Raw genomic sequence first — 26,426 nt, 5'->3', positions numbered from 1 at the left:
CCGGGAGCCAGCAAGGCCATGGAGAACCTTCCTCTGTCATTTATCAGAGAGGTGCTGAAATAAGTCACCCACCAAATCCCTCTCCCCGTTATTTGCCTGCTGCTGCTTGAACCTGGCCAGGGGGCATGGTGCTGGCATGGGCTGCGAGGCAGGCGGGGAGAGTAGCCGTTCCCCGCGCTGAGGTGTCTTGCCAAGGGGCCCAGAGGCAGCTCGGTTTGGCAGCTTGCACCTTCCAGCAGTGAAACACAAGACATGCAGGCTGAGCCAGCTGGGAAACTACCCTCCTGCCTCATGCTTGGGTTGGTGCAGCAGGAGACAGGGCTTGATGTAGCTGCCCCGGATCCAAATCCTGCTTCTCCTCTGTCCCCCATGCCCCATAGTCATCCTGTCCTACAGACATGGCTTTTCATTCTGGAGGGCCTGCAGGTGCCACTTGAACATAGGTTGCTCAGAACAGCCTCCTCCCAAGGTCCTACCTGGTGGTTCTGCATTATTGGGACCCCAGAGGTCGGCAAATTCACCCCAAAGACTCAGTATTTGCAAGGGAAACCCTCCCCCAGCTGTCATCCAGCTTGCTGCCTTCCCCAGCAAATATCCACAGCTTTGCAGCAGTCTCTGGACAAGAAAGCTTTGGTCAGCACACTGAGCCCCTGAAGCATTACCTTCGCAAGTGGGTGGAGGACCTTCAAACTGGAGATGAGTGCCTAGCTTGCAGGTCAGGATTTCATTTCCAATCAAGGTAAAGCCAGGAAGGCATCTGTACCTCACTACATCACCTACAGGCAGAAAAAGAAAAGATCTCAACTGAGGAGAAGGATCAATTAAGGCTGAAATGTGCCCTGGGAAGAGAAGTTAGTGCAAGGACCTCTCAACCCTGTCTCTGTCACTGAGCTGTGGGGCAGCAGGTCCTTCCTTGACTAGTTTTAGGAAGAGACTCAAATCCATGACTTGCTTGAGTCCTGCACAACAGCCACACAATTCAGCTATTTTATGAGATGAAATCACCAGCAAGTAAAAACATCATTCACCCCATTGCTGCATTGCTTCAGGTCTGTTTATATTCCACTTTGGACTTTTTTTGGAGGACTTAACAGATGTGCAGGTCCACACCTCACAGGTCATCCCACTCACATTTGCTGCCTCCTTGGGCACAGCGATGCCTTTCAGGAGCACAGTGCCATGCTCTCCCGGGACTGTCGCACCTGGCTCCTTCTCCACTACAACCCTGGGAATGCTGCAGCCATGGTATACGAAAGAGGCCACGATTGCGTTGGCTTTATATGATATAAATGATACAGATTGTGCAAGAATTAAAGGGGTAGAAACACATGCTAGATTCTCAGTTGGTACAAACAACTTCATACCAGTGACACTGTTCTGATTTATGCTAGCTATTTCAGGTGAAGACTTTCCTCAAAGAGAGAGGACAGTGAGAAAAGCTGCTTTAAAAAAAATCATGGCTATTTCACTGGTTGGAGACACACTTAAAATGTGGATGTAACTGTGAACAACAGCAAAAATACAAAAAGTGCAATCGATATGGGTGAAAGGCTCTCAAAAAAAGAATAACAGCCTCTAAGCTTTCACACAATGCATATCTGAAACACCCGAAATATGTGAAAGCCAAAAACCATTATTGTGAAAAAGATCTCTGAATGTTTCCAAACAAGCTCCGGGCTTTCACAGAAGACAAACCACTTCATCTGCACTAACAAAGAGAAGTCATCTAGGGACAGTCAGATCAGTTTGATCTGCACTTTGCAGGTATGCACTTTGATTCAGTGCGGAAGTCAGATATTAAACAGGATCACACATGCCTCCCCATGCCATACAGAATTAAATGCATCTTCTTCAGGTCTCCTGAAGCAGTGGCTATGGGGCACCAGCCCCTGGAGAACACCCATGTGTCCTCCTGTGGTCATTCCTGAGGGTGGGGAAAGTGGATGGGAGGAGGGTTAAGAGGACTGTGAAAAGCTACCTATGTTAAATTCTTCGTTCTCTGTGATGATTTCGGCATTGGGCACAACGGTTGGGGGTTGACATCTGAAGAGCTGATAGGCTGCAAGAGAAAAAGGAAAGAAGAGCAAATGTTATGGGGGGGGGGGGGAGGTGAACAGGGCCACGGCTGTCTCCATGTTAAGCACAGCGGGCATCAGAGCAGACCCTCCCTCTCCAAGAGGGGAGGAGGAACCGGCAAAACCACAACCAGCCCCTTTCCCCCAGCCCCAAACTCTACAGAGCTGACTCCAGCCATTTGTGCACAAATGCATCTTTCTCCAGTTTCTTGCTCCCAACAGGAAACAAAGATTTTCATCATGGTGTAGAGATTTAGGTGCCCAGACAGTGTTCGTCTGTTTGGATAAACACTGAGCCATGACTGACGTATGCTGACATGAGGCAACATGACCTGCATCTTCTGGGAAGCTAAGAGAAAAGATTTTGGTGACCTCAATGGAATTAGGTCAATCACAGAAGAGGGAAAGTCTCAGATTGCTCTAGAGCCAAGTAAATCACAATAATTATTCAGAGAACTTCATCTTTACTGCCTGTCCTTGAACAAAGATTGCTAAACTCACAAATTTATTTTTAACTTGGAATTATTCATTAATTTCTTCTGTAAATAATTCCAGGAGTGCAAATGGTTTGAATTGCAAATTCCGTATGTAGCTTGCAATTCACAAAATAACCTATGCAACATTCGTGTCAGTGCCTCATGTAAAAGAAAACAGTGCAGATTTTGAATTCTTTGTCCAGTTTGACATTTTTCAGTGGTGCCAAACAGCTAAATGGGAAGATGGCATCCAGTTGAGGAGCAGAAACAATTCCTTATGACTCATGCACCTGACCAAATACATTGCAAATAGCAAATCTCACCATCAGAAATTAAATATTAGCAAACACTGAACAAAACAAATGTACTGCTTATAAGAATATGGGTGCATAAGACTTGAGAACCTTGATGCTTATGAAAATAAACACAAAGGCTGTGAACATGGATAAATTGAAAAATGGTACTTGGAACTAAATGAATATTAATGAAAGACATTTTCTGCTATTTGCTCAGCATCTTTGCTCCCCCCGCGCCTGACCCTGGACAAGCATAACTTCCTCTGAAATTTATATCAGCCCTTTAATTTAAGATACTGGGCTTTATCTGCCACTGAATATTAATTCTTACTAACTCAATTATGTCAAATTTTGCACCGTGGCAAAGCCAGCAGTCGTGGCAGCAACTGGATGAGGCTTGGGATAATTTCTTCAGATGCCTAAATATGCAYGTAGAGATGCCCCATCCTCCTTCCCAATGCAAAGAAACCCTACCCCCATAACCCGGGGTAGGATACTACTTTCCCAAAAAGGCATGTGTGGAAAAATGGGATATTTGGCCTGCCYGGGGGAGGGCTGGAGGGAGCGTACCAGTTTGTCGGTAGTGCGAGGGACGGGCATACGCGGGCTGCATCCCGCCCCTGCAAAGGGGAGGATAAAACCAAACACGCACCAGCGCAACGAGCTCAACCCAAACAGCGGCATCAAAGGGAAGCACCCGCTCCGCGCTCCTGAGACGGCTTTCCTGCCCCTTCTTTGCCRTTCAGCACAAAAGCACAACACACGGCTGTGCTTGGCTGCTGGCAGGCAGGGGAAAAAGCGAGAGCATTCCCCACCAGCTGTTTCTCCAATTTTCCAGAAATAAGCAGCTGCTAGAAAAACTCTTCCTGCTCTTAAATTCACCGCAGTGCTTCACCTCTGGGTGCAAAGCAGGTGCTGGAGCGGGGGGACACGGCAGAAGAAAGCAAAGGTCGGTGACTGCCCGGTTGACATCAGYCTCTGCGCACAGATTAATACTCTGAATATCTACTAAGAAACAATTAAAATTCCCACAGAACAAAGTGGCAGACGGAGCTTTAGGCCAAAATTTTCAAAACTGCCTCGGAAAGTCTATTTTTTCCAGGTGCTCGTTTTGGCCCACGTGAAGAGGCACATGCTGCCGAAGCCGCCAAGCAGACGCCTTCCAAAGGAGCAGGGCCTTCGGGGAGGTGCCTAAAGGGCAAGATAACCTCGTTGCTCACCAGCTCCGGCACCGACCCCGGCCCAAACCGCCACGGYGTCTCGCCTCGGCCCCGCGGCTCTGCGCACTGTCGCGCCCGCGGCAGGGAGGGATCCGCGCTTTGCATTCGCACCGTGCCCAGCAAAGGGGCTCTGCTCCGGCTCAGCGGTCCCTGCCACCGCGGGTGACACTGTCACCGCGTCCCTGGCACAGAGAGGGGACAGAAACGGGGGCGAGGGAGAATCTCCCCTGCTGCTGCGTGGTACCGAGCCATCCCAGGTGGGAGCCACTGTTACGTGCAAGCTTTCAAACAAATGTTTGATGGCAGGGAGCRGGAGAAAGGAAACCTTAACAAAAATTAAAATTAAATGCTATTTAAAAAGTGTTTGACAGCATCTATTGAAGTGGAAAGATAACCTGGCATTTACAGCATTAATCTCCTTTCCTTAATGGGCCATATTTCAATACAGAGTTGCGACTGAGATGGCTTAAGTGTATGGGTGATACAGCACCAGCCGGGTTTCCTCCAGAAGCACGTCCATTTGTTCTCAGCAGGATGAAACAGAGCTCCGTCCTTGAAACCACGCAGGGACCCCCTGAGTTACTGTGTCATAAAAACCCTTTCCCATCACGCTCGCACAGCAGATTGCGCTGGCACCTGAACTAACCCATTTAATAATAGGTGCAACATCATCATTTTTCAAGGGATGCTATTGAACCTTTAAGCTTTCTGAATCACTCTCGTTTCCCTTCCTCCACCCTAAGGGTCTGTTTCTTTGAGGGCATTTAAAACGGCAACGCTTCTCTTACAAAGGTGCTGATCATCACTGTACGAGAAAAGACAATTTAAGGCTAAAGGAGGATGTCTCCTATGTCCTAGATCTGCCAATATGCAGGCACAAAAATGAAAATATACACTGCTATAGATCCAGAGGAAATTCCATTTCCTGCAGTTATACCCCAAAGAGTGACGTGAAAGATTTAACTGATGGCACTGGCTGATCCCTAGATGACATTCTCCCTGCCTTTTTCTCGGGCTTTCCTGCAGTGGAAGGCACCACAGTGTAGAATGAAAATCCAAGAAAAAGAGAAAAAGAGTCTCACCCCAGAGCCAGCCAGCTCAATCAGTTCCATCTTTGGGGTTACACTTTATGGTCAAGCTCCATGTACAAAGGGAGCAATGAATCAGTAAATGATGCTTCCGTAGAAAGCTGAGCAGTCGCCAGACTTCCCACYTGGTTAAGCAGGTTATAAATGACTGCTGGCCTACAGCATTTCCTACCAGCATGAACCCCAAAACACTCATGCCTGGAACGCCTATAGGTCGTTATTATACCCTGTATAAACCACTAGCAAAAGGAACCTCACTATAAAGCCTTACCAAGATTAGGGAACAGCAACATATGCTAATGGGCTCTAACCACAGCAATGATAGCATCTAATTCATATTACAAAAGGAAGCATTCGCTGAACTGCAGCAGTGTTTACGCACTCCTCATTTCCGAGCCAAACTGTCTAAACCATAATTTTTTTGCATAACCATTATATATGCACCATTGTCTAGTAATATAAATCTTACAGTGTTTTGCAGCAGTAAACCAATTCCCTCAGAAGCCTAGCAAACATTCTTTAAATTTAGCCTATCTGTATAATACTTGCCTTTCGGAACTGAACATAAGCTAAGACATCCTGCACAGATTCTTCGTGTAATTGATGTTAGACTTTGCTGAAGTTGTTGCAAGCAAATTACTGAAGCAAGAGGTCTCCATTTGCGCTTTCCAAAATCCCTGTACTGCCAYAGGAACTTGTTAGCTAATCCAATTTAAAGTTGGGCCCTTGTTTAGCAGTGGAAAAAAATGCTCTTATTTCTATGTAATACCTAAAATTTCTCTAGCACAAGCTACACTCACACCAAAGAATCCCCAAATAATTTAGTTGAAAGAATCACTTTGCTCACTAGAGAAATGAAGTCATCTCTCAGCTGGAACATGGATGTCATTTAAAAGAGGACAGCAAGACCACCCGATCAGTTTAGCACAGCTTTGGCAAGACAACACCATACCCATGTAAAAGTGCGGGATGGAGAGCTTTAGGTATACAAAGCGGAGCCATCCATCACAGAATCTGCCATGGAGAGGACAGCGTTTACAGGCATCACCTTGAGAGACAGGCGTAACATTGCCATGACTATTAGTTTGCAGGCACTTGATCTGTGGTTGAATTATCACAACGTTACAGATGGATTTCCACATCTGCACAGACTGTATGACCACTTGCCAGCACTCAATCGCATAAGAGACCTCCGATCGCAAATCGGTGAAAACCAGGCCCTTTGTGAGAGACTTCAGGTTAAAGCATGATTTCTTTTTTTAACATCTTCTGTTCCCCAGAACTAGTCCTCCCCACGACAAGCCACAATTGATCCATGCCCCCTCCTCATGCAGTAGGGAGGTATAAAGCATGCGTTGCTCAGTAAGCAATACAGACCATAGAAATAAATGGCAAAAATCCCTCCATTGGCTGCATCACTGTGGAATTTCATCAGGACCTGATTGGAAGAGCTTTGGGCTGATTTCTTAGCAGAGTTGCCAGTGAACACACCAAGCTGTGGGGCTGTTTGCTGTGGACCATCCCTAAAATCACAGGTCAGAAACAGCAGAAAAGAGCATTAATACATGTCTTTAATCCTAGGTAACAAACAACCCCCTACACTGCATGCACAGAAACTCCTTTCTGTTCTTCCCTCCCCTTCCTCCTTTTTCCACATATGTATTAGAGTCTCAGCACCTCTCTAGGTAGCTATTCTGGATCCCTAGCCCCTCTCTCCCCATTATTATAACATGGCAAATCTCTTCTGGCAGTGCACTGCTGACCCAGCAGACAACTGCAGACACGAACTTCGCTTTTATCCTCAGAAACTGCAGAATTAGGGCCAATTTTCCAAAAGAGTTTCACTCCTTGTTTGCATAGTTTTCACTCCCTTCTCCAACCTGGAAAGGAAGATCCTAGCCTGTAAGACTCCTGGGGTAAAGTCCTCATTACATGAAAAATCAGTGCCATTTCATTAACCTCAGCAGAGCTGCACCCATTTTACATCATCTGAGGCCACAGTTCCCAGTTGCTTCTATTCAGAAAGGCAGCTGAGGGTCACAGCCACGTCCTATGGCTAACACAATACTAGCATTGCCTTTACATTCTGTGATACCAGGCTTGACTGTATGGTTATATCTCTCTGATTGTAAAAGAAAAGCTAAAGGAGGACACTGACAAATGTAAATGATTTACCAACATTTTTTTCTTCATATAGCCTCTATCCATAGAGAGATATCTATAAGTACAGTGATTTTGCAAAAGGAAAAAAAAGAACGAGCCCCAGAAAACATCTGTTGGAGAAATCAGAAGCAAAAAGCAATTCCTATTATGCGAGTCTGAACAAGATTCATTTCAGCTAAATTCAGCTTGAGATAAAGACCCCGTTTACCATTCATAAAGTCTCCTCTGTAAAGCCCCTTAGGCTTCCCAAGAGATGTTCCCTTATTCCATTCAGCAGAGCGTTTCAGAGATGAAGGGACAAGCTGATGAAAGACTCAAGCAGGAGGAGCAGGGCTCTGCATCCGAACAATATCTCGCTGCAGCTGGGATGCCGGTCTGCATTCCCCCACCGGCAACTCATCCCCCAGACACGGTAATTGGACCAAACGGGCCCCTGTGAGACAGGGACTGCTAATCCCAGACATTGCAGGGGTTTGATGTGCTTCATTTTTAACAGCTGATGATCCCAGAAATTAATGGTAAGACTGACCTAGAAGGTCTTAGAGGCTCTGGTATACAACCGAGGGTGAAACTGTTCCCTGTGATCTGCATGACACCATTGAAATTAGCAGCAAAGGCACCATAAAAGCTAAGGATTCAGGTGCCGACTCCCTTCTAGACCCAAAGGATGAGATTCCCACCACTTGCTTTAAAAGCCCAGCCACTCAACGATCATTCCCCTCACTGACCTTTTCCTTGCAGTCCCTGCCTGTATTTTTCAGGAGTGCAACATTAAGTATGTTTGGAGATAATCACCTTGTCCATACTGATAGCCCCTTGCAGCACATGGTCCCTTATCTATAGGTCCTATCAGACACTAGGAGCTGGACAAATTCCAAATCCATGTCCCATTATCCCCAGCGGATACTTCCTCCCCCTCTCAAACTCAGCACCACCCCTGCACCGCAGCAATGGGTGCTCTATCRAGCTGCAAGAGTGTTTTGCTGAAATGGAGCCCTGGTAGCCAAAACCCAACTCTGGTCAGTCCTCACATCTTTGCTGTACCCACCAAATAGTGATGAAATCGTTGTAGGGCTCTGTTTGCAGCAGAGTGAAGTTGAGATGGATCCCATATCCCACCGGCACTGTAAGGAGCCAAATGCAGTCCTGGGAATTGGGATACTGGTTGGGGAAGCCAGGAGAGTAAACTGTACCATTCTGGGTGGTGACGTTCCCTCCACAGGGCACTGCAGGTAATCAGCAAACAGAAAAACAGATCTAATGAAGAAATATCCCCCAAAACAGTAACTCTGAAAGATCATCTCTTTCTCTCCCATTTGCCCTTCCACCCTTCAGCTGAGCGATGCTGAAATCCCTGCTAACTCCTCAGCCCACTCGGTTGCTCAGCTCCTCAGCCCCAGAAGGCTGCTCAGCAAGGGCCCAAGTGCTGTCCTCTGAGTCAGAGGCAGAGCTGGTTGCCTAACCACTAAAAGAAGAGTTCAGATCCAGTCCTTTTGCTCCAGTTCACTGGGCTGAACTGCTGCCAGAAAACCTGAATGATCTGTAGTGAGCAGAATAACACAGAGGAATTGTTCTCAGCAAATGCACACAGTGCTTTAAGAGCTGGGCTGGATTAAAAAAAGATAGCAATTGTGCATACAGGTGGATCCAAACCCCAAAGCTTGGTCTAGCTTGCCTTGAACTATTCAGATCTGTCACAACTACACCTAACCTTTTCAACTTAATTCCATTACAATAAACTTGTTAAATGCTTCAGAGCTGAAAGATGACTATCAGGGCTTTTCATGTGGACGTTGATAGCCAGGTGCATGAATAAACTCCATCTTATGCCCTAATGAGAGTATTTGGGCTACACCAGCTGTTTGCACCCATGCATAGAAAATACAGCTCCTGACCAGATCACACCACTGGGCAAATCCATCCACTTGTTCATACAGCATGGCCTGGACCAGGCCCACAGAGCAGCTGGCTTTTCACAGAGTGCATTTGAGCAGGGTGGGGAAGATAAATTATTTGTATGACAGCAGCATCCAATTCATTAACCAAGATAACAGTTCTATTGCACTAGGTATTTTACAGGTCTAAGTGAACTTACAGACTAAAGAGAGACAATTTTAAACATCCTGGGCACCAAACAGAGGGACAGAAAGATGACATCCTGTTGAAGGTAACGCAGGAGGACCAAAGCAGGTCTCTAGGTCCAAGAGTAGCTCCACAGACGTGTACCACCCTGGACCTGACCTGATGTGCCAGACACGAGGTTAGAGCCAAGCCCAATATATTTACTGCCTAGTTCTGCTCTGCTTACTCACATAGTCTGTCAAGCTGAGAAAAGCATGTGTATTTATATAAATCCATACATTTGTTTTCCAAGGAACCTAGGGGCCCAGTTTCTTTCTGCTCTGCTAAGCAGCAGGCAGCCTGCTGATCTCTGGGAAAACTCCCTGAAGAGGTGCTGTAAACTTTGCCCTCTATACACTTATTTTAGAATTACAACTTCTCTTTTAATTAAAAAAGCTTTCAGCTGCACCCTGCAGGGGAAAGGTGAGGCAGTTAGCCGAAGGCAGCAAGTCTTCACTGCTTGCTGCTGGGCAAAAACGGACCACCCACCTTGGCAGCATTTAAGGAAACTGCTAGAAAAGGAAAGTTCTACAATGACTTTAACAACCCTAACAGCCCAATAGATATGCACTCAGAGAAGAAAAAGCAAATGGCCCAAAACATACCTAACCCTTCACACCTCTGCTATCAGAAGTGCTGCAGAACATGCCAGTTACTTAAAGAAACACAGTGAAGAAGGAAGGACTGGATGACTGTAGCTGGCAAAGCTGATGCCTAGGTAAACAAGGGCATAATCCTGCCACCTCCACCATGCTAACCCTACCAGCAGCACTCAGCATCTAGTGGGCTGAGCACTCAGCAAGCAGGCAGTTTCTCAGCTCCTGCACATCTCTGTTGTACCACTGGAGTTGGTTAAAGAGCAGCTGATGTTCCAGTTCTTTGTATTTTGTGTTCTCTGCAGTTCAAGGAATCAGGACTTAAAAGAGAAACAATATCACACCTCCCTCTCTCTCCCCAGTGCACAGCTCTTTCAGACCAAGTGCTGTAGGGGAGGCTGGGATAAAGGTCTGTGCTCAGAGGAGGTGTAGTGGGAAATCTTCAATAAGCAGCCTTGAAATTCTTAAGGATTCGTGTGAAAGACCCTTCTAAAGTAAACCACACAAAAACTCAATCCATTGGTCCAAAGGATGAAAGGCTGAACCAGCCCCTCTTGGAGTTTGAAAAGAGAATCTGGACATTTCAGCTTTGATGTCTAGGAGGTAGATCCACTCTTTAGCACTATGGGGTCCTCGTAATGCACACCGCCTTCAGAAAGGAGACCCTGTTCAAGGTTAGTGAAGAACTCCCATCTAGATCATTTTGGAGATGCCATCATTGCCACACTAAGGAGACTTGACAGTCTCCCACACTACGAGTCCCTACAGCTGCAAGGGTCTTTTACCTGGGATCCAGCATGGCAGGGACTATTAAGTGCACTGCAGCCCAGCAGGAGAGTCTGTACACAAAAASAGCAAGGGCGATCAAAGCTTCTTTTCTCTACCTAATTATTCAGTTACACTGGCTCATCACAGAAGTTTTGACTTTGACAATTGTTTGAATTCGTAAAAGGCAAAAACCTTACTTTGGACAATAAAACACTGTTCTAATCATGCTCAACGTCAGCATGAAATAGCAGGCTGGTGAAAAGGGGAAAGTAAAAAATGAGAAAGAAAACTAAGAAGAGAAGGCTCACTCTGCGAGCTGTAAACCTGATGAAGCATTAACAGTCATTTCACAGGGCCAATAAATCAACACAGTTGATTTTTTTTAGCATAAGCATGGAAGACAGATGCCATAGTTGCCATGCAAGAGAGCAGGGAGAGCTCTCTGGGAAACATATTTGCAAAGAGCTTGCAGACAAGATTTGCAGTATAGTTTCTTTCGTGTTCCCCAAAGAAACAGGGGGGTGAAAAGTGATGTAGTCTTGATTTGAATTTTTTGTCTGCCACTGAGTTCCTGAGCAAGCCTGAGAAACTCATCTTACCGTTTGTGATTCAGTGTTTCTCCATCTAGCTATAAAGAAAGTCAATATTGACCCCTAGCATGGGGAAATTGGATCAACTAGAGAATTAGTACCTGCAAGGCCCTTTAGAGCCTCAGGGAAGGAGGAGAGCTCTGTGGATCAGCTACTTAAAAATGCTAAATCAATGGAGGATGGACACTGTTGAAGAAATAAAGCAGACTATTATTACTGTTATAACCCTGGACTGCTTCATTCTTTCAGCACAGCTCCCACTGACATCAGCAGAGGGACTGAGAGCGACAGTCAGTCCTCACCCATAACGTGAGATTCAAACACTCCACCTTAAAAGATAAACCTTGGTTCTGAACTGTTCAAATTGTTCCCTTTGACTAGACTAAAACCTGCTGAAAATCAACTCACTGAGTCTAGCATGCTTCAACACCTCAGGGGATGAAGCTTTATTCAAAGTGCTCATCTGCAGCCTGCCTCCAGCAATGTTTTTGTGTCCAGGTAAACTTTTAGCCCATTCACAAAACAATGACTCAAAAGGAGGCCAAAGTGGAGAGCTGAAGCCTTTCTTCTCTCCAGAAATGCCAGTCTGGGTGCTCTCAGCGTAACCCAAAAGCCATACCTTCACACCTGGGCAATGGGTGGTCCCAGTTCCTGTTGGTGCCATGCTGACATGTGAGGACAGGGTGACCAATCAGTTGGTATCCAGGAAGACACTCAAAAGAGATGGACTGGCCAACGTTGTAACCTGCTCCTCTTACAATACCATTTGCAAAAGGTTCAGGGTCAGGGCATTCCTGCAGCTCATAGGCTGAAAAAAGAATAAGGAGGAATGTTTCATACTTCACATTTTCTCATAAAAACAGAAGTAGTACATTCACCATGCTGTTTTGGCTACTTCCCCCTCACATGACAACTTAATTGAAGGAGATAAACTTTAATGAACCATGTACACATCTGCATCGAGGGAGAGGAAAAATCCTGCTGCCGCTTTGTGGTAGTCTCAATCATGAACACCAGCATCTACCTTGGTCCTTTGGAGTCTCTCAGAAGCCTGTGTTTGGAGTCACTCCATAGCTCACTTCTAATTGGGAAATCTGCATTGTTTTTCAACAAAAGGTGGACAATCCTGATGACAAATGCAAATCAATTGGCTAACATGCTCCACCTGGCATTATAAATTATTGGTCAGCCCTGCTACAGCTAATTTGCATAGCAATTTCCAAGAGATTACCCAGAGTGCCTCACAGAGCACACTGCTTCCTGAATTGTGCAGCAGTGCATGAATTATATGGTGCATGAACAGGACAGCCAAGGCAAAATTAATGTTTTCAATTAAGTATGAGTAGCGGCTTTTATTGCTATTTCTGGGGAGTCAGCTCTTTGCCAGCCCTCGGCTGTATCACATGGATGGAGATACACGCTCCATCCTTCCCACTCCTCAGATCTCTCTCCTGTGAAGCAGTTGGATTGCTTGGCTCCTAGCTGCCACACATCAAAGTCTGTCCTAACTGTCTTCACTATGAAGAACACCATCTCCCCTTGGGATCCCTTGTTCCTTCACACTCCCATATGCCAGGGACAGGTAGACAGAGAAGACTAAAGGGTTTTGTAAAGACACTAGTCAAGGCAGAACTGTGGATCATGCAGGGCTGAAAGTTCATGTCCTCTGCCAGCAGCGCGAAGACTCAAATGCAGCTGCACTGCGAGCTGGATACTCATCATTCCCCCAGGCTTTGACAGAAAACAGCTGGTTTGGTCCTATATATGTTTCAGCTTCCCTGCCTTTTAAATCTCAGGCTCCTTTCAGCGAAGCTGCCAGCATGCTGCAGCAATAAACCACTGTCTCAGCAAAAGCTGGGGAACCAGTAGGTCAGGAGACCTCCCTACCTCTCTCAAGTGAGGGATGCAGTACATTCACATGTTGTGTGCGCTGCAGCGGGACAAGCAGAGGGAAGCTGCTAGCCAGGACTGTCAATCCAGCACCTTCAAAGAGCAGCAAATCCAGTAGAACCAGCACTTACAGGGTCTTGCTAGGCTGGCACCAGAGACTGAGGCAGTTGCTGCCCAGAGGACAACATTCAAAATCGAGGAGCTGTCTAAGGACTCAAGTTAGACAAAATTGTAGGTGCTTCCATTCCCCCATCATCTCAAAAAGCGTGCTGAGGACGTCTTTCAAACTTAGTAACAATTTATTTTCCTGTTCCACTCCAGATTTCTGCGCTAGCCCTACTGGTATATTATTTGACTATTTACTAATAAGTAACCTGCTCCCCTCCACCCTGCCTCAGCATAAGGCTAGGGTACATTACAGCTAAAAAAGAAGGAAAGTGACTGGGAATGCCCAAACGGGACTCAGTTGCAACTAAGACTGAAAAGCAGCTGCAAAATCCCAGAGCAAAGTCATGGCTGCTAAGGGCTCCTCTTTTTGCACATGACAGTCGAGAAGCCAAGATCTAAGTGAATCTGGCTGGAATTAATTCAAAGGCATTTCACTGTCACAAAGCACTCGAGGAACATGTTATTCGCCGCAGGCATAAGTCAGGGTGAACAGATCACAGTTATTAGGATTAAGCATGGCCTTCGTGTAACACCTTTTCACTCATTTGGATTAAGCCCTCATGGAATTAATTCAACAGGATAGCAGACATTGCCTTTTACCCTCCCTGCCGCCCTTATCGTTAGCACCTGGGGACAGGATTGTCCCACCGCTGCTTGTTCAGGGACCTCCTTACCTTGGTACTCCAGCTTAAAGCCTGGCTTGTTCTGAGAGTGGTCACTGTGGAAGTACACAGTGGTTTCATGAGATGTTGACAAGAGGGAGCCTGGAATTTCCGTGCCGCTGAACCGCCCAATGACATTACTAGTGTCGTACGGCCCGTTGCGGATTTCGACAAAGTCATGGTTCGGCTCAGTGGAGAAGTTTAGGAACTGGATGTGAGCGCCTGGGAGAAAGAACAAACAGTCTGCCTCTAAAGCTATACACAGGCCTTAGCACACCAGCACAACTCGCATGATGCCCAGAATAGCCCAGGCAATCAGTAAGGGTACCTTAATCCTGGTGAACACAGGGGTACCGCTAGGTTCTATATGGGTTCTGCTAGCTTCAAACAAGCTCAGGCTGTGCAGTTTCATGCTGCTGGAGTTCCTGTGCACTCCTCTCGCTCTGCCTGACAGCAGAGAAATTAGGAAGGCAAGCACAGCACTACTTGGCCAAACCTCTTTGCCAATCTGTGCGCAGCCAGCTCAGTCAACAGGCTAGACCGAGCCAGGTGTTTTGTGGCACCAGTAGCACACTGCAGATGCGCAGCTACACCAGGAGGAAGAGAGTTAATTCAAGAAACCCGGGGAGTTCTTCCAGGCGTGCGTGCTTTTGTCTAGCAGCAAACAGCCTCCTGGCAATCAGGCACCCTGATGGGGCCAGCCTGGAGAAGAGCTGAGCTGGAGGCATCCAAATTTCTCTCTTATTAACAGCTGGGAAGATCCTAATTTCAGATGTGCCAATGCCTGCACAAACTCTAGCTGAGGCAGGATACTGCCTGACACAATCTTTGGTCACTGTTTACATTTATAAGGGATGAAGCAACTAGTGATGTTTTAAGGCTACTACAAGCATGAATAGTCCAAGCTGGGGAGGTACACAAGTACACTAATAGAGGATGTTACAACTGGTTCAGAGGCATGTCCATTAATCTGTATCAACCTGTTACATTCCACAGTGACCTACAATCACCTTTTAATAAAATATTTATCATTTTGTAGCGCCATGTAAGTACATTTGTAATAGAAAGTGTGACCAGGATGTCAGACAACAGAATTTCTATAACTCATCTTGGCAGGCAATGCATTCAGCACAGACCCTTTACTGATTGAACAGCGTTATCATCTTCCTATCATCTATTTTATGATAGCATCAAAGCAAAATCAGCTGTCTCACCAAACCCCACTGGCAGCAATATCCTCCATGTGCAGTCCAGGTTGCTTGGATAGTTTCCTGGGAAGCCAGGGCTCAGAAGCACTCCCTCCATCTCTTCTGCTGTTCCTCCACACTGGGCTGAAAAATCAACAGCATCAGTGGTAAGGATCACTTGCAGGTCTCTCTGGATGATGGCGATGGCCACCACCTATTTGGGAAATAAACAAGTTAAAAACTTGAAGAGGAAAAAAAAAAAAAACCAAAACCCTGCTATGGAACTAGCACAAAGTTTGCCAGGCATTGCTCTGGCCACATTACTAATGCATGTGCCTTTCTCCTGCCCTCTAGAGCTCAAAAGCCTTGATCTAGAGATCCAATTTTGGCCACCAGAGCGGGAACGACAGATCTAAGTTGCTAAGACACAAGAGGAGAGACAGCTGGTCTATTCTGTTCATTGACATTGTAGCAATACAGATAATGCACATGGCAATTGTTTGAATTTTTAACTACCACAAAAATTACTGTGAAGGAACAACTGATCTTCTTATTTTGACTCCAGTAACCTCTACTTCTTTTTCTGGTTAACTGTTCTACCTTGACTGCTATAATTCTCAATCTCTGGGCAATTACTGATAAATATAGAAGAGTGTGTTTGCGCGCTGACTGAAGTAAATTCCCTACAAAGAAGCAATCCACAGATGACACAGCACAAAATATGTTTACAAAAGGTATCACACGAAATTTAAACACAGATAGCATCTTCTCAGGATTATCTGGATGACCTCTACGTCCTTACTGGAAGTAATACATTGCTACAGAATACACCCGCTCAGTTCCTAACAGGTTCTGACAGCGAAGGTACAGCCTCCCTTTGTCCAATATCTCATTAGGCATGTACTTGCTACTAATGAGGCTTTTCCCAGAAGTTTTCTCTTTCTTCCTCCTCTTAATGGGTCTTCAATATAACTCCTCCTAAATTATTTAGGAGCCAAGCAGCTGGATGAAACAGACCAGAAGGAAATCAGCACAATCCGCCAGGGAGGTGGGATGCTCTCCGAGCAGGGAGCAAAGGAAACTTGGGCTCCGGTGCGGCAGAACGCCGGCCAGCGGCGGTCTGGACAACGTTTAGACACATTCATGCACAATTAGCACAAAACGACAAGTCCCAAGACTGTTAGCATGGGGTGCTCCCGCACCCCCACAGCTTCCGCAAAAAAGATGGTCGCTCAAAACGATCTGGCCACGCAGAGGTGTTTATGCTTTTCTGAAGTTGTAAAACCTTTTTCAGTCAAGTGTGATGTAAGATGAAAGATGTGGACAGACAAGCAGATGGGTGTTTGTACCCCTGCACTTGTCATGGCTGTCCAAAATCAGATCATTTGAATTAAGTCCCACTAGTATATTTATACTGGGACAGTGCCTAGGAGGCTCAGCTCACCAGGCAAAACCCTACTGAACTAGGTGACTGCCACCCCATTAAAAAAAGAAAGAAGAACACTTGAAACTTGGAGTTGCTCATCTGGTCATCAACCCCCAGGATGCAGCATAATAGTGAGATTCCCCCTCCATGCTGGAATTCCCAAACTCTGATGCTGAGCTAAAGGGCTTCTGGTTTCTTTCAGAGCAAATCCTCTTGGTTCGAGTCCTTTAGCTCAGTCATTTCTGCTGTAACTATCTCCATATTTATTGCTGGCCTGCAGATCATCAGATAAAAGTCGTTAGCTCTTATAATTACTTTAAAGCAAAATGATGTAAGCTAGAACAGCAGGAGCCTGAAATAACCATTAACTAAAGCTATTAAATGCATAAATGTCTCTCTCAAAGCTGTAAAACGTAGAATATGAATATTAAGCATCTAGATTTGCTAAAAGAAAAATATTTCCTGAAAATAATCCAAAAACTCCCAGCAAGTTCCCCTCACCCCTGCGTGTCTTCCAGGGCTTACTCCTTCCCTGGTGGAAACCAGCTGCTCGGTTCCTTTCTCCTATGGCCTGACATGCCCAGCAGCCTTAGCCCTTCTAAGAGCGTGTCACGGGCAAACAGCTGTTTTGGCAAGTGACCTGGCTCCTACTGGTCACAGAGGACCTGTTAGACACCAAAGTGAGGATAGCAAAGCACCAAGTTGTGCGGTTTGGAGCTCCTGGGAGGAAATCAGGCTCCAGTAAAAAATGCCGTTTCTGTGACATCAAGACACATTTCAAAAAACAGTCCACGGAACTTTGCTTAAGATGGAAAGAAACCCCCAACCAATAAAAAACAATCTGCTTTCAATATAAAGGAGTTTTAGATTTCCCTTTTAAATGAATTTTTGTTGAGGAAATCTTTTTCACATTTACATTTTACACTACAACCAAATTTTAAACATTCAAAATAAAGCATTCTGGTTAGCCCACTGGGACTTTGTCRTCGAAATTTCTTTTGCAAGTAATGAAGGATTTTTTTCATGCTCTATCTTGCTTTTAGAACAAACCTGAATTTCTCAAACTCGTTTCTTTGCAAACAGAACTCCTGTCCTCGCTGCAACTTCAGCAACCCTCTTGCCATAGGCCAGAAGCAAAAGGGACCCATCTGAAAATAAACCTCCTGCACTGYGTCCCTGGCTGCTGTGCTGCCATACCACTACCGAGATAAAATCACGAACTGCAGTATACCTTGGTTTGTAACAGCCACTTTTAAAGCACCATTATATCTCCAGTTCTGGTATGGGAAAAGAGACCAAGAACTGGAGTGCGTCGGGGCGCTGGAAGATGGACAAGGCGAAGAGAACTCCCAGAGCTCCTGCAGCAACAATGTGACCGGCTCAATAGGGGCAATTAAGTTTTCCCCATTTCATCAGCAGCTAATTTACACAGATTTTTAAAAAGGTGCTATAAATACCTGCCAGCTAGAAAAGAGCAATAATCCTACCGATGCAAAGCGGAGGTGGGTAATTCCAGCGGCGGACAGTCCCYGGCATACAGGAAATGTGAGAGTGCCCCTGCAGGAGAAAGAAAACAAGACACAGTTTGGAGTCTCCTTCTTTCCCGAGCGCTTGCTGTTCTCTTTTTTTATTAGATAATTTTCAATACCTGAAGCGCGTAGCCTGGTTCGCACTGGAAAGAGACAACATCGTTCACTAAATATCGCTCTCCAATCTTCAGGCCATTCCCAGGAACGGGAGGCTCTGGGCAGCTGGACAGGCCAACAGCTGGGAAGAGAAGAGCAAGATGAATGCTCCAGGGAGAGGATGGCGTGTACACTGAAGGCCAAAAGAATGAAAATCCACACCTGCACTTCATCCTGGCCTCCACTGTGTACCAACAACCTCCATCACTGACATCCAGCAGGAAAAGCCTGTGACCTTTGGGTTCTCCACAGGAAGCTACCCCAAATCACACTGTTTTCCCTTGTGTTTTATAGGATATGTCCTATAAAGAATCTAGAAGTATTCACACCTAGTGCCTCCACACTTTTCCTGAAGCACACTATTTTTAACATACAAAGGTGTCATGTATTGTTTTGCGATTTGTGGGCAAAAATGTTTTTGACTGAACCTTAATGACTCGATGGAAGAGCTACGTCTGTGACAGTATGTCCACTCACAAAGCAAAGACCGTCTCGTTCTCAAACATTCACAAACCAAAATACGCGCCATTGACCCTCCCCATAAGAGGTTTGTATTCAGGTTATATCATATATTCCTTTACCAGTCAGGCAGTATCCAATAAAATAGAAAGCATGCAAGAGGGAACCATCCATGCTGTCCCTTGCTAGATGAACTCCATTTTATTTGAGTCATGCTTGCAATACAAAGGGCATATTTTACTTGTTGTATGTAATTTATCCTTTTTGGAGAGAAGCAGCACAGTTCCACTCCCCTACCCTACTCTCCCTGTTTTCAATTACAGAATGAATTTATCATGTGACAGTGCCCTATAGAAAAGCCAACGAAAATTTCATTCAAACCCATTTCCATCCAAGCTACAATTACAACTAGAAAGATCCTGCTACAAACCCAAAGAACATCCCCAAAAGTCACTTGCCAGGTGCCTCTCCTTTATATGCATTCCACCCTCTTCTCATTCTGCAACACCAAACGGAAATAAAATGAAGACAATCGCTGTCTGCAGCCACCTCGCACCCACCGTAGCCTCCCTCACTCTCAATGCTGGCAGCTGCCACTAAAAGATAACCTTCTGCATCCTTCCAAGGGCTAACGCTCTGCTTAAACTCAACAGTCTGGAGGCTGAGCCAAAGGCAGATGAAAAAAAAGAAACAAGAGAGTGTGTGATGGTGACTTTCCTTCTGAAATCCAAGTCATGCTTCCTAGCAAAAAAACCATGTAGTTCCTCCCCACGCATGGCTGTATTGCTTGACCTTCAGAGAGATGAGAGAAAAAACAGCTTTAAATAACTTCCCATTCAGATCAGTGGCCACCGAGTTGCACACAATCCTAAATTCTCGCTCTGCTGTGGCTTTTGAACAYATAGAGATAAGAGCTGTTCCTTGAGGAATCCAATAAGGGAGAAAGGTGGGGGTAAATGTACTTTAGTGTTTTAGCTCATCTCTCGCAACTTCCTTGCAGCATCTCTAACTGAACAGAGACGAAACCCGGGGCCCAGAGCTGTGAAATTCCAGTTGGACAAGCAAAGCAAAAACAAATAATTATTTCAAGCTGCCCTGAAATCAACACCTACTAATTTTCTCAGCAAAGAGACCAAACAAACCAGACAAGCTGAAGACCTAAGAAAACCTGAAGATGATTATTGCAGTAGGGTAATTTGATTCTCAAAAAACTCATCAATTACAACAGAAATGCAAAAGAAACAAAGTCACAGCAAGTGGATTTATTCAACAGCACCCATCTCCACAGCTTCCAGAGAGCGCATTGGGACACACTCCCTCTCCCAAATCTTCTTGGTTGCCATAATTTTGTCTGAGCTATTAATATGCAATGGTTCCAATCTGCAAACACAGTAAAACCTGGAAAGCTTAGTACTGGTTGGCCCTCTGGAAGCACACACAGTCCCTTCAGTCAAACAGCTAGACCATTTTCGTGGACATTTTACTAAATGAAATGCACTTTCAAATCTATCTGCTGCTTCGGAAAACATAAACAGAACACTGGTTGGCTTCAGAGACAAAGACAAGATTTGCGATCAGAAGCAATTGTCAGACTCTGTGTCCAGCAAGAAACAATTATGTTTGCATTGCCCCAAGGAAGATTGCATGAACAGAGACAGCAGTCCCAGCACATCCCTCATCAGCTCAGTGTCACCGCTACCAAAGCAGGAAAGGAGCCAGGCCATCTCTCTGCATAACCAGCCCTCTGAGAGCTGCACACAGACCAGGCTAGCTCCTGGCCCTGCCGCACCCCTATCTGTAACACACTGCAAATGCACGAGGCTGCTTGCTTTCCTCACTGCTGCTAGCTAAACATTCAATTTAGATGCACTGAATAAGCTGAGAGCTGCCACTCTGCACCTTCTTGCTTGTATGCTGTCTGTGCCACTGCTGCAATACGTAGAGAGAATAATTCAAACCCTCAGTGCTGTGCCGAGAGGTAACAGCCACCACCACTGTGACCTGCTACAGCGTGGCTATGGAATACCTTTCCTGAATATGCAACATCTGCTCAAATAGGAGGAGTCAAATACAGGCACGAGTGAGAATGAACCCTGGGCATCCTATTCCAAACCTGTCTGTGCGTGTCTTCCAGTTTCAACCAGGTTTGTTCTCTTGTCTCTAAGGTCTCTCTTTTTGCTCTTTAGTATTTGCTTCTCATATCAGTGATGATCTCAGGTCTGGATATGCAAGAACTGGAATCATCCTTTCATTAGATCTGCTGGAAGCAAAGCACTGCCATTCTGTTAGGGTGTCAGCATAACCTGTAACTGATAAACCCACTAAACTTTCCAACACAATAGAGGGGGAGAGAGGAGCAGGTGCCCACATGTCAGGCAGTGCTTGCTTTAGAACATGATCTCAGAGCTTCCTGTTTAGCTCATGCCAATATGCCTCCCTCAGTTGGAGGCTGCAGAAGACAACACCAAGTGTCTTCCATACCTGTTATGTTTACCTGCACCATCACTGCTCTGCCAACATGCACCATGTTGCTTTGTAAAGCGTGCAAAGGCCAATGTAGATGGGATAAGACAGGTACTGTCAAAAGCCTAGGCTCGTTTCTTCTGTTTCATTCCAAATAGCAACAGGCGTCATTAAAAGCAATGTCCTCAGCAATAATTGCTGCAGCATTGAATAACAGTCATGTCTGGAGGACAGCCACGCACTCATATCAGTCACACACACCAGGGAAATGATGCTGTCCACCGTCCGGACACTGTGCCTCTAAGCGCAAAGCAGAGAGGGATACTATGCCAGCATGTAAGCTGAACAGGAGCCAGCAGTGTGCCCTGGCAGCAAAGGCAGCTAACAGCATCCTGCATGAACAGGAGCCCAGGCAGTAGCTGGAGGGAAGGGATTGTCCCTCTCTGCTCAACACTCCTTAGACAGCACCTAAAATAGTGCATCTAGTTTGGGCCCCCTCAATAATGAGGAGCAAGTTCAGCAGAGGGCCACCAGGATGGTCAGGGGGTTGGAGCACTTACTCCATGAGGAAGTGCTTGTGCTATCTCCACCCTTGAAGTTTTTCCAAGAGCAGACAGGATAAAGCTCTGATAATCTAATTTTATCTCACAGCTGACCCTGCTCTGAGCAGGGGGTTGGACTAGATGACCTCATGAGGTCTCCTTCAACCTGAATTATCTTATGATCCTAGAAAGGTCTTTATAGCCCTTTACACTCTCTCCAGCAATGACCAATACTGAATGTCTAGGAAAGAGTGCAAAGAACAGGCAGACCCAACCACTGGCAAGGATCATTTTAGGCACTTTCTGAGCTGCACTTACAGCACTGTGTTGAACAGGCCAACCCTCCATGCATTTTTAACACTTCAGCCTCCACAATTCTTGCTGCATCACAACAGCACAACCAAACAGGTACTACAAAGTGCATCAGCAGCAAGATGAGGGTTACAGTGTGATCCCACACCTCCTTTGCTACAGCCATTCTCCATTTAGGCTCATTCCCTCTCTGCAGAACAGGGACGCACRTATGCATGGGCCTTAACACTTATTGCCCCCTCACTGACCGCAGTCCACCCTACACAGCTTCCACTTCCACATGGCAATGCTCTGTAATCATTTCCCATCGCCCAGAGGAACTGTGAGATCAAGGCTGGACTGCTCTTACTTTTGTATTCCAGGTGAAAGCCTGCAGCAGAGACGCTGATATCCGAATAGAAATGCAGATAGAGCTGGTTTGAAGTGCTGTTCAGCAACGCAGGCACTGTAGTTCCTGGGAAAACAAGAGGTGCACAAAGATACTGAAGAGGATTCTTTTTTCCTCCTCTGTCTTCAGAGACTTGCTGCAGAAGAGGCTGAGAGCAAAAAGTCCTTTAACTTAACAAGCTCTGTTGGTTTTGATCACATTCTAATGAGCCCAATAGAGAAATACCCAAGGCCTTTCTGCAACGGCCTTTTCAAACTCTGATGATTAATTTCATCATGTGAAGTCTTAACACTTACAGACCAGTCAGACTGAAGCACTGGGAAGAGAAACTGGTGATGAGAAACAGCGTGGATGGAGCTTGAGTCCCTTGAGAGGGTCAGGCTTCGTTCCGCCTTGTTCCCTGGAAGCTCTTGCAGCAGCAGGTCGAGGCAGGTCTATCTGAAATGCAGCTCTGGAAGCAGAGTCTGCCAGTCTTTACACATGACCTTTCTCCTTACCAATACTTCCAAGCACTTTGAACACATCTGCTCATTAAATAATCAAGAATTGGGGCCATCTGTTTGCAAGTGGCTGTGCTATCTGGAAGCTTTACGATGCTCTTGGGCTGCTTGCTACTCCCTGCTCTGCTAGATGCTACAGTCCCCGCAGCTGAGCAGGAGAAAAGATTGTAGCCCTTCATCCACTTTGGTGCAAATCAGCCAGGTTAGGTCCATCTGCCAGTGCCCTGGTCTGAGCTAACCCTAACCCAGCAGAGCTGTGGGAACCGTGACTTCCAGGCTGTGGAAGTGTTCATGTGCCAGAGCAGCTTAGGAAGAATGCCAGAGCATTGCACCACTAGGGAGACAAAGTGAAAGAGAAAAGGCTCATCTGTGGTACAACGTTTTCCATCTATTTACTAATAAAAGTGAAAATACGAAAGAGGAGCTTAGAGAAAGTTTGCGTGACAGAGGTAAAACTGAGAGCTACRCACACTAGCATTTACTTCACTGCTGCTGCAAGAGCTTAAAGATGATGACGATTTCCAGCATGGGTGTGCATTAGAAAGACTAAAAGACCTCTCCAAGGTCATCAAATTGCAGGACAAGTCTCATCCAGGAGATGAGGCAAATATTAGAGGCAAATAGCCACTCTAGTCTCTGGTACCACATTCCTTTCTTGCCTTTAAGCAGCTAATTTTGCAACTGCAGCATCCTGTCCAAAAAGACCCAAACCTAACCAGCTGGTTCTGTGCTTAAGGCTCCTCTACGCACATTTTCTGCAGGCAGACAGCAGTCAAATTCCCAATTCAACAAAACGCATGATTCCCTTTAAGCACATACTTAAATATATTCCTAGCTTGTGAAGCACTTAAGCACATGCTTAACTTTATGTATGTGTTGAAGTGCAGTTGATGTTAACAGGAATTCAGCATGCACTGATGGGCTCTGGGGAACGAGAGGCTGAACACCTACCAGAGAAACTTCCCAGCATGGTGGCGGTGTTATCCCCTCCATCAAACACCTCCAGGGAATCCCAGTTCTGCTCAGTAACAAAGCTGATCACCTGAATCTGAAGTGATGACAGAAGAGGGGGGAAAAAAAAAGAAAAAGGTAATAGCGCAACTCCTGAAATCATGCTAGTAAACCAAAATAATTCCAGTAACAGGGCCATTAATAAAGACAGTAACTTCTCCTGTGGCTTTAACTCACTCAGGACTGCTACTACATCAGTGCTGATGCACCAGCAAAAATTGAAGACCTATTGGCTCTGACTATCAGTGTTTGGGTTTTACAGCTATTTTTAAGCAAACTCCATACTCCAAACTTCTATATGTGGGATCATGGCTTCTGCTACCACACACAGGCAGAGATCTTGTAATTGCAGTTAATTTACAGTAACAGAGAATCTGGGTCTTTTTTTTCTGTTCTGGGAAATTCCTGAAGACTTGCAATGCTTTCATATGCCATCCCAAGAGATAAAGTAAAAAAACAAAGAAATCCCCACTAAACAAGATTTTTAAAAATAGTATTCTGGATTTTTGAACCAGGGAAGCTCTTTATAACTGTCTTGCTTCTCAGCTTTTAATCAAATCACTCAAGTTGCATTTTCACATTTTCCCCCTTTCTCTGCCATGCCCCGTAAGCTTTAGAGGCTTAGGGAAGTCACTTGACTCCAGCAGTGGGAACTTACAGGCAATTCTGAAATGCGTAGTATCATAAGATCCGATAAATCTGCATTCACACTGAGAAGCAACTCTTATACTTGAGCAAAGATACCATATGTAATTGCAGAGTAGATTCGTTTTCTTTGATTACCATTAAAATGGATTCTGCCTTCATTTCTAAGTACTGGTTGTTCAAAGCATTCCATGTTCCATTAAGAAAAATAAGCTGCACTGTAGATCAAGTTTGGTGAAGAGCCTAAGGGAGTTGGACAGCAAACTTGAGAGAAAGCTACAGTATTTGGAAACCCCCCCCCCAGCTTTAATCTGTAAGCCTTAGATAAAATTTTCAAACACTGGGTACTCAAATTAAATTTCTAAGCCAAGATGCTTGAGAAAAAGGGGGGGGAGGAGGATCCTTAAAGACAAGTCAGGAGCCTAAACGACTTGTAGAYGTTGGCCCTAAACAAAAGGCTTAATCTCCTGGGATGCTCCAGAGGCTGCTCCATTCCCCTGTTTTTTGGCACCATTACAGGTGGGTTTGAGGAAGAAGTTGCAACCCTGGTAATTCTGGTAAGCTGATTTCCATTTACTTCCAGCCTTCACGCATCTGCTTACTGGAGCGCCTCAGTTCTTTGAGGTCTCTTTGGACAAAGATTTCCTACTAAGCCTAATGCTTCTGATCTGAAGTAGTCCTGTTGAATTCAACAGAATTACTCTCCTAAGTGCAGAGCACAGCAGGACACATTTTTGCTGGACTGAACACTTTGAAGAGACTTCAATGCACTGCAAGTCTTGATTGCATGCACCCACAAACACACACACACTTCCCTTCTCCCTGGAAATTCTATGAAAAAAACATCCTTTTTTCCTGTTCTTATTCTGTGTTTACACATCCATTCCAAATATCTATCCCGCTTTTGCCCTGCCAAACATAAAACAAACACACATAAAAAATAAATCATAAACCATTATTTCTGGCATTTTAACCTTTTTCCTCCTTGATTTATTCTGAATAATAAAGCAGGCTATAAAGTTCCTGCAAAGTTTTTGTTCCAAAAAATAAGCGGAGTTCATCTGGCAAAAACTGTAACGACCCCTGCAGAGCCATTACCGATCACACTGACCAAGTCGATACCTTTCAGCCTGCATAATTACACCCCTATTGTGATTTACATTATTGAAAGAGAATGTGGCTTGAGAATGCGGATTTTGTTTGCTTTTACATTTTTTAAATTATTTATTCCCTCCCCCCTCCGACTTAACGGAATAAACATTTTTAAGGTTCTAATTCTAGTCTGACATRTGGATTCACAAGGGATCTGCATCTATTTACTGCCATGTATATAAATTAATTCACTCAGGAAGGTTTGCTACAGGAATGAATAATTCATGGCAGAAGTGCTAGCTGGTACATTGATTACATAAAAATCCTGCTACTGACTTGCCGCTACTAAGAAAGCTTTAATTTCACCTCCTCCTCTGATTTACAGTTGTTTAACCTTTAATTGTCGTACAAAATGAGGGTAAACTGATGCTTAAATTAGTATCTAATAACTCAGAACATTTTGCACACAAAAGGGAGCGACGGGGGAAACGATGGGTGCTCTGAGCAGGCCAGGTTAGGGGCAGGCCCCGCTCCCGCGCGCCCCACGCCGCCGTCCCCGCGGCCCGGCACGCTCCCGGCGTCGCTCCGGCTCGCAGCGCGGCG

General features: G+C 45.4%; 1 protein-coding gene across 1 annotated transcript in view; it reads right to left on the bottom strand.

Moving 5' to 3' along the window:
- CSMD2 (CUB and Sushi multiple domains 2) overlaps window positions 1-26,426 on the bottom strand; it is a 331,313-nt gene that overhangs the window by 47,291 nt on the left and 257,596 nt on the right. Inside the window, exons 36-46 of the mRNA XM_026086083.1 lie at window positions 24,027-24,123; window positions 22,537-22,641; window positions 18,375-18,493; window positions 18,214-18,283; window positions 15,328-15,444; window positions 14,126-14,335; window positions 12,013-12,201; window positions 8,367-8,544; window positions 6,533-6,678; window positions 1,979-2,059; window positions 663-776 (exon numbers count right to left, since the gene is read on the bottom strand). Coding sequence (XP_025941868.1) covers window positions 663-776; window positions 1,979-2,059; window positions 6,533-6,678; window positions 8,367-8,544; window positions 12,013-12,201; window positions 14,126-14,335; window positions 15,328-15,444; window positions 18,214-18,283; window positions 18,375-18,493; window positions 22,537-22,641; window positions 24,027-24,123 — 1,426 coding nt within the window. The remainder of the gene's footprint in view (window positions 1-662; window positions 777-1,978; window positions 2,060-6,532; window positions 6,679-8,366; window positions 8,545-12,012; window positions 12,202-14,125; window positions 14,336-15,327; window positions 15,445-18,213; window positions 18,284-18,374; window positions 18,494-22,536; window positions 22,642-24,026; window positions 24,124-26,426) is intronic.

Source organism: Apteryx rowi, unplaced genomic scaffold (assembly GCF_003343035.1).
Source record: "Apteryx rowi isolate R43461 unplaced genomic scaffold, aptRow1 scaffold_68, whole genome shotgun sequence".
In the NCBI taxonomy this organism is placed as follows: Eukaryota; Metazoa; Chordata; class Aves; order Apterygiformes; family Apterygidae; genus Apteryx; species Apteryx rowi.
Note: the sequence above shows the minus strand (reverse complement) of the source record. Positions and strands in the feature narration are given on the sequence as shown.